The sequence below is a fragment of the Daucus carota genome, chromosome 9, assembly GCF_001625215.2.
Source record: "Daucus carota subsp. sativus chromosome 9, DH1 v3.0, whole genome shotgun sequence".
Classification (NCBI taxonomy): Eukaryota; Viridiplantae; Streptophyta; class Magnoliopsida; order Apiales; family Apiaceae; genus Daucus; species Daucus carota.
In genome coordinates, this window is record NC_030389.2 from 32,354,578 (window position 1) to 32,363,112 (window position 8,535).

General features: G+C 47.1%; 1 protein-coding gene across 1 annotated transcript; it reads right to left on the reverse strand.

The window, feature by feature from the left end:
• Nucleotides 1-4,819: 4,819 nt before the first annotated feature.
• On the reverse strand, nt 4,820-7,318 carry LOC135149623 (uncharacterized). The gene has a single exon (XM_064085379.1). It carries the CDS (start codon nt 7,316-7,318, stop codon nt 4,820-4,822), a length of 2,499 nt encoding a protein of 832 aa, XP_063941449.1.
• Nucleotides 7,319-8,535: the final 1,217 nt, after the last annotated feature.

Below are 8,535 nucleotides of genomic sequence, written 5' to 3' on the forward strand. Positions count from 1 at the left end.
GGGGTCTAACTCCACTTGCTTTCGTTTTTACTTCTTAGCTTCTCCATTTTCTCTGTTTCTTTCTTGCAAAACCCATTTTCGAGTGCTTTACTGCTTTTCACCGGAGTTCGAGCGTCATCGCTTCTTCGTTTTCTCCGCTTCTCCGTCGTTGCTTCAAGTAAGTTTATTCCCTTTTCGCCTCCCCTTCTTTATTATCGTTGTCTTCCTTTGCTGTACTTCGAATGCCATGCTTAAGTTTATGAAATCGTTGTTGATTTTGGTTGCTTTTTGTGTTTCGATTTCGGCTAGGTATATAGGTGTATTTGTTCGACTGTTTATAAATGTGGGTTTTTGAGTTTCGGATGCGTAGATGTGATGATTGGGAGTGTATAAGTGTGGGTTTTGGTCGTCGAAGATTTTGGGTTTTGGCTGGGTTTTTGGATGGCTGTTCTTGGGTGTATGTATATGTATATTTGTATATGGCGAGGGGTTTGAGTTTGATCTTTGATTTTGATTTGAAATGTGTTAGAAACTGTTTTTGCCTGTTGGGTTTCCGGGGATTTTGGACTGGATCCGGGTAAAGTCACAATGCCCGGGTTGGGTAGCTTTTTAGGACAGCTATTTTAAGTGTTTGTAGGTTTTGTATATAATTGTTAGGTGTAGGGTTTCGTGGGTGATGTGGGATACATGTAGGGCCCGGGTATGTTTGCGGGATCCGGGTGTTCCTTCAGTATTTGGTGTTCTCCCTCCATTAATCTGGAAAAGAGGAGGGCCCGGGTAGGTGTTTGGGGTGTATGTTTTCTTGGTGGATCCGGGTAGCTTTTAGCAGTACTTCTGGTAGTTTCTTTGCCTTGTGGGGATTTGTGCGTCGTTGTGGTATGTATTGAACCCGGGTAGCTCTTTAGTGCATGGTGTTTCTTCTCCTTAGGTTTGAAAAGTGGGACCGGGTAGATTGTTTCGGTTTGGGGAATCCGGTGTTCCTTCGTGCTGTACTTCGTTTTTTGCTTTCTCTTTGGTATATTCTTCACATAGGACTAGGATGGGATCCGGACCTAAATAAAACTTGTCGCAATATGTGAATTCTAAAAACTGACCCGGGTTGCTTCTTTATTTAGGTCTATGGTCCGGATCCCTAGGCGGCCAAGGAGAGAAATTGTTGCTTATTCAGCTGTGCCCGGGGAGTTTTCTAGTGATACGGAGTGTGACGAAGTTCATTCCCTTGCATACCGTGCCCGGGTTAAAATGGCAGAGGAAGAGGTTTCGTCTTCCGGGGTGATATCCGCTTTTCAGGATGTCAAGACTACGATAGGGCGGCAGGTGATTATGTCCCCGGAGGGTGTCTGGGGCGATTCAAAATCCTTTTTTATCACCAAGGCTCCCTTGGTGGAAGAGAAGAGTTTTTACGCGAATATGGCCGGGTTCTATAGGCGCAAACATCCCAATGGTCCCTTGGCTCTCTATAATAAGGAAGAGTTCGACGAGAGGTTCAGGAAATTGTCCTTAGCCCGGGCTCCTTATCCCCTTCGGAGCCATATTAGAGAGATGTCGCCGGAGGATGCGGATACGATGATCCGGGCGGCGTTCCAGCTTCCATCTGAGGTTGAGTGGCGATGGCCCGAACCCGGGGAAAGGATATATCACCGCCCGGCTGACGGCTTTGTGCCCGTGTGGATGGAGCACCTCAGATCCGGGTGGAACCCGAGGTGGCACATCTTCTTTAAGCATTTGTGCAAGTACGAATTCAAGTGCTCCCCTATGCAGATCACTCCCAATGCCATCAAGTGGATGACTTGGTTTCTGATGACCTGTAATAAAAAGAACTACTACCCAACCTTGAAGTTATTCCATATGCTCTTTCAGTTCAAGAGATCCGGGGTGAAGCCCTTGTATGAGTTGCGTTTTCGCTCTAAGGAGTTGGGTCTTGGGGCCGGGTTCATAAGTCCGGTTAGTCATTTGAGCTCGCTGAAGCATTGGAATGGGGAGGTTCTGATGTTGAAAGGTTTGGATCTGGCATTTATGCCTTATATTGTTACAGATGAAAAGCTGGTTCGGACAGACTTCGGGGCCCCGGGTGCTGCTGGTGAGTTCCGGGAGCAACTGCGCGATTTCTGTGGCTGTCTCGGGTTCCAATTGACCCGGGACTCATTTATGCAGTATGATAAGATGCATCTTGCCGGCTGTAAGTCGTTGCATTTTCTGTACCCGGGTTATCTTTGGCTTGTTTTGCTTAATATTCTCTTGTTGGTGTCCGGATTGTCCGTTGTCTGTGTTGATTATCTTTTCTAAGTCATATAGTCGTCTTTGCTTCTGTTCACCCGGATTGACTGTTATTTGTGTTGATCAATTTCTTTCAAGTTATGCAGTTGTATATTGTGTTCTGACCTGGGTGTTTTTCCCATTGGCGCAGGCTTGCCTTATTTTGAGGAAGGATTGTGGAAGGAGATGGCTAGTGATTCTTTCGCTGCACATTTGAAGAGTCTGGCAGGGGCCCATGTTACTCCGAAGCCCAAACCTAAAGTAAAATCAGCCAAGAAGGGGGAATCCGGGTCGTCTCATCAGGAGACCGAGGGGACTGGTACTTCCAGTGCTAACCCGGATTCGGTTTTGCAAGTTCAAGATCCGGAGCTTGACGCAGATGTGTTGGGGGTGGAGAGTCCGGAGCTCCAACCCAAGAAGAGGAGGAGGAAGCCTAGCTCTAATGTGAAGCAGGCAACGGATGTCGTGGATGTGGGTCCGGGTAAATCAGTTGTGGATGTGTTGGATGTTGAAGTGGAGGCTGAGGAGGGAAACCGGGTGGTTCCTGGTGCTGATAAGCCGGAGTTCGGCCGGTATTCTGTGAAGAAGGTGATAGGGTTGATGTCTGAGCTTCCGTCCGAACAGGACTGGGAGATGATGGAGGAGGAAGGTCTGGTTGAGAATTTTAAAGGAATCGGGAGTCTCTGGGCCCAGGTAATTTCCTATCCGGGTTCTTTTCCTTTTCGCACTTTGTGTTTTCACTTTGTAATACTTGGTTTGCTGATCCTGTTTGAACTTGGTTTTGTCAGCTTGGTGGACGTCTGGCCGGGTTCAATACCCGTGCCTTGGCGGATTTGAAGAAAGAAAGAGAGTTTTCTGCCAACAGTCTTACTCAGATCTCTAAACTGGAGAAGAGTTTGGATATTGAGCGGTCGGCTAGGGAGGTGTTGGAGTCAGGGATGGCTACTAAGGTTAAGGAGGCTGAGGTTCGTAAGGAAACTGAGCTCGAGCAGAGAATTAAGGATGCTGAGACCCGGGCAGATGACGCTGAGAAAAAGGTGTCCGGATTGGAGAAGCAAATTGCAGACCTGAAGTTGCAACTGGAGGCCCGGAAAGCACCTGAGGATGTAATAGCTGATTTCCAGAAGTCCCCGGCCTACGGAGATGCCTTAGCTAAGGCGGCCGCAACCGAAGTTATGCGCTGCTGGAATGTGGCCGAAAGGCACATTAAATCTGACCCGGCGGCCAATGCCCAGAGCTTCATTGATCTCTATATTGCGGCTAAGAATAAAATTGCTGCAGGTAAGGGGGAGCCCGAGCCCTACGATGGCCCGTCCCCCAGTTTCCTTCCTCCCGCCGATCCGGATCAGGAAGTGGATTCGGATTCTGCTGCCGAGTCTGACCCTCTGGATGATGATCCTCTCACCAACAATCCTTCTGCCAACGATTCTCCTGCGACTTGATCTCTTTGTTCTTGCTTTTGTATTATTCGAAAGACAATCTTTTGTAAGGCTGAATTATTTGGTGTAACCCGGATTTGGATGTTTGCCCGGGGTTTGTGTAGACCCGGGCACGTGGATGTTTCTATTGCTACTTTTATTGCATGCTTTCTTCTTGTATTTGCTCGTGAATGTCTTGGTGTGCTTTATATATTTTTCGCCTGGGTTGGTTGCTTATGTAGTTGATAGCCTTGTTCTTGAAAAATATCTTTGCGCTTAGAAATTTTTCCAAGTAAAATGAACAGGTGGATCCGGGTATCTTTTACCCGGATTGATTGCTTCAACAATTTTGCACTTAGAAATTTTTCCAAGTAAATGAAATAGATGGACCCGGGCAGCATCTACCCGGGCTGATTGCTTAAATATGTTTGCACTTAGAAATTTTTTCTAAGTAAATGAAATAGATGGACCCGGGCAGCATCTACCCGGGCTGATTGCTTAAATATGTTTGCACTTAGAAATTTTTTCTAAGTAGATGAAATAGATGGATCCGGGCAGCATCTACCCGGGTTGATTGCTTAAATATGTTTGCACTTAGAAATTTTTTTCAAAGTACATGAAATAGATGGATCCGGGCAGCATCTACCCGGGTTGATTGCTTAAATATGTTTGCACTTAGAAATTTTTTCTAAGTACATGAAATAGATGGATCCGGGCAGCATCTACCCGGGTTGATTGCTTAAATATGTTTGCACTTAGAAATTTTTTCTAAGTAAATGAGATAGATGGACCCGGGCAGCATCTACCCGGGTTGATTGCTTAAATATGTTTGCACTTAGAATTTTTTTTTTTCTAAGGAAATGATTGTTTTGGATGGATCCGGGTATACCATGCCCGGGTTGTATGCTTTCTTTTGCTTTTTATACTTAGAAATTTTCCAAGTTAAATGGTTGCATGGATGGACCCGGGTAGATTCTTCCCGGGTTGACTGTTGATGTTGCTTGGTTGCCTTAGAAATTTTCTAAGTAAATAATAACATAGATTCATCGGCAGCAAAAGACTTCATTGATATTAAAACTATTACACAGCTTTGAGAATGATCAAAAGTACATGATTGCTTTTAGGGATATGTAGCTGTCTTCTGGGATCCTTCCTTCTCGTTGTTTTTACTGATAGAACTTCCTCAACCTAAGACCATGCCAGGTGTTGGATACTTCTGACCCGTCCATATGCTCCAATTTGTAGGTGCCCGGCCTTAGGACTTCTTTGACTTTGTAAGGGCCTTCCCACTTAGGCATCAACTTGCCAGTGTTGGTTGGATCAGAGGCTTCGGTGTCTCGTAGGACCAGGTCTCCTGTTTGAAAATTCCTAACCCGGGATTTTTTGCTGAAATGATCCCGGGTCTTCTCTTTGTACTTTTCCATTCTTGCGATTGCCTGATCTCGGACCTCATCTACCAAGTCCAGGTTGACCCGGAGTCCTTCTTCATTCGCAATTTCATCAAAGTTGATCGCTCTGTGGGAAGGTGACCCGACTTCGATTGGGAGCATTGCCTCCGTTCCATAGGCCAATTTGAAGGGAGTTTCTCCGGTGCTTGTCCGAGGACTAGTTCGGTATGACCAGAGGACATGAGGTAGTTCTTCTGGCCACTTGCTCTTGCTTTCTTCTAGCCTTTTTTTAATTCCTCTCAGGAGGATCCGGTTGGTGACCTCTACCTGGCCATTTCCTTGAGGATAGGCGACTGAGGACTTTTTGTGCTTGATGCCTCTTTCAGCCAGGTAGCTTTCAAAGTCCAACCCTATGAACTGGGGTCCATTATCTGAGACCAGGACTCTTGGTAGCCCAAATCTCATCAGGATGTTGTCCATGAACCGGATGACATCCTGCTGATTGATCGTCCGCATTGCCTTGGCTTCAACCCACTTGGTCATATAATCAATGGAGACGAGCAAGTATCTGAGGTCTCCTTTAGCCCGGGGAAAGGGTCCCATGATGTCTATTCCCCATACAGCAAAGGGGATCGGGGATAAAACTGAGGAAGGTAGGACAGGGCTTACCCGGGGCACGTTGCTGAACAGCTGACAGTTCTTGCATCTTTTCACAAATTCCATAGCGTCTTGGTGTATAGTTGGCCAGTAGTAGCCTTGCCGGATGATTTTATATGCCAGGCCTTTTGCTGACATGTGATCTCCACAGATCCCTTCGTGAACTTCTCTTAGACAATATTCGGCCTCCTCCGGACCTATGCATTTCAGGATTGGGGATGAGTAGGTCCGGCGAAAGAGTGTTCCTTCTTCGACAAAAAATTTGGCCGCCTTAGCTTTCAGCCGTTGTGCTTTCCCCTTGTCTTCGGGTAACTCTCCCTTCTCTATGTAGTTGATCAGGGGAGTCATCCAGGTAGGGTCGTTGTTGATTTCGAAAATTTCTTCCTGTTCTATTGTTGGCTTGTGCAACTCTTCGAAATAGACTGAGCTATCCAGGTCCGCTGAATTTTGGACTAACCTGGAGAGGTTGTCTGCTTCAACATTTTCTTCCCTGTTGATTTGCAAGATTTTGCATCCGGGGATCAGAGTGAGGTAGCTTTTTACCAAGGCTTGATACTTGGTTAAGATCGGGTCTTTGGCGAGGTATTCTCCGTTAGTCTGTCTGACTACAATTTGGGAGTCACTGTAGATGATGAGATTTCGGATAGACAGGGTCCGGGCTAACTTTAACCCTGCTAGAAGGGCTTCGTATTCCGCTTGGTTGTTGGTTGCTGCGAAACCGAAGGAGATTGCTGTTTTGATGGTGAACCCATCCGGGCTCTTCAGGATTAGCCCGGCTCCTGACCTTTCGGTTGTTGAGGATCCGTCGACATGGAGTATCCAAGACTCCGGGTTGGGTTCTGCTGGGGCTTCCGGTTCGGTTTCCATAGGAGTTGTCTGGTTTTCAGGGAAGTTGCATTCTACCACGAAGTCTGCCAGGACCTGGGCTTTGACTGCTGTCCGGGGTAGGAATGTTAGGCTGAACTGGCTAAGTTCGATTGCCCAATTTACCAATCTCCCGGAGATGTCTGGCTTGTGGATGATTTTCCTTAAAGGTTGGTCTGTGACAATCCTGATTTCTCTCCCTTGAAAGTAGTGTCTGAGTTTCCTGGATGCGGTGATCAATGCAAATGCAAATTTTTCTAAGTTGGGGTATCTGGTCTCCGCATCTTTGAGGACCTGGCTGACATAGTAGACGGGCTTCTGCTGCTCGGCTTCTTCCCTGATCAAGGCTGCCCCGACGACAAAGGGACCGGCTGACAGGTATAGGTAGAGGGGTTCTCCGGGTAAGGCTTTTGTCAGGATTGGGGGTTTGGACAGGTATGCTTTGATCTCATCAAGGGCTCTTTGGCAATCCGGGCTCCATTCTACTGATTTCTGGTTTTTTGCCCCTTTTAACAACTCAAAGAATGGTAGGCATCTGTCAGCGAGTTTGGAGACAAACCTTCGGAGTGCCGCTAAGGACCCTGCTAGCTTTTGGACCTCCCTCTGAGTCCGAGATGGTTGCATCTCTTGTACAGCTTTAATCTTCTCCGGGTTGGCCTCGATACCCCGGTTGCTTACCATAAAACCCAGAAACTTTCCAGCTTCTACTCCAAAGGTGCACTTGTCCGGGTTGAGCTTTAGCTTAGTCCTTCTCATGTTCTCAAAACATTCTTTGAGATCAGAAATGTGACCCGGGACCGAAGTGGATTTGGAGATGATGTCGTCGACGTAGCATTCCAATATTCCTTCCAAGTTGATCTTTGAAAATCTCATTCATGGCTTTCTGGTATGTGGATCCGGCGTTCCTTAACCCGAAAGGCATCAGTTTGTAGGCATACACCGCCCGGTGGGTTATGAAGGCTGTTTTGGCTATGTCTGCTGGGTTCATCTTAACCTGGTTGTACCCGGAGAAGGCGTCCATAAAGCTTAACATCAGGTGTCCTGATGTGGCATCAATAAGCTGGTCTATGCTTGGTAGAGGATATGGGTCCTTGGGGCATGCCGCATTCAGATCCGTGTAGTCAACACACATCCTCCACTTTCCGTTTGCTTTCTTTACCATGACTACATTAGCTAGCCACTCCGGGTATTTGATCTCGCAGATGATATCTGCCTTCATCAATTTGCCAACTTCCTCATCTATTGCCTTCTGCCTTTCTGGTGCAAAATTTCTTCGTTTTTGTTTGACCGGTTTCTTCTTGGGGTCCACATCCAGGCTGTGCATTGCTAGTGACTCATCCAACCCGGCATGTCGTCCGGGCACCAGGCAAAAACATCTGCGTAGCTCCGAAGTAGTTGGATGAGTTCTTCTTTAAAAACGGTATCCAAGCCTTTTCCAATTTTGATTTTCCTTGTCGGGTTGTCTTTTTCGATCAGGACCAACTCGGTCTCGACCGCAGCTTCGACCTTGGTTAGTTCTTGTGCCGAGATCATTTGCTGGATCCGGGCGTCAGTGTTCTTTTCGACAAAATCTTGAGCTGAGCTCATGGTTGCCTTCTGGTTGCTTTGTCCAGGACCAGGATTGGCTGCTCCCGGGCTATGACTGCCCGGGTCTAGGTCGATGACCTGGACTTCACCCTTAGGGTTTGTTCTTGGGTAGGGTCGATGTTTTTTGTTACTTCTCTGTTTTTGGAAGACGGTAGCCTTTCTCTTGTTGTCCATATGGGTTTCCGCCATAACCAAGGCTTGGCTGTAACACACCCCGGCTGTTTCCGAATCTCCTTTGACTTCGCCTACCCCGAACGGAGTTGGGAATTTGAACTTCAGGTGCGTGACAGAAGTGATGGCTTCGATTTTGTTCAGACCCGGGCGGCCAATGATCACATTGTAAGAGGAAGGAGTGTCGGTAACATAGAATTTGATCATATGGACGA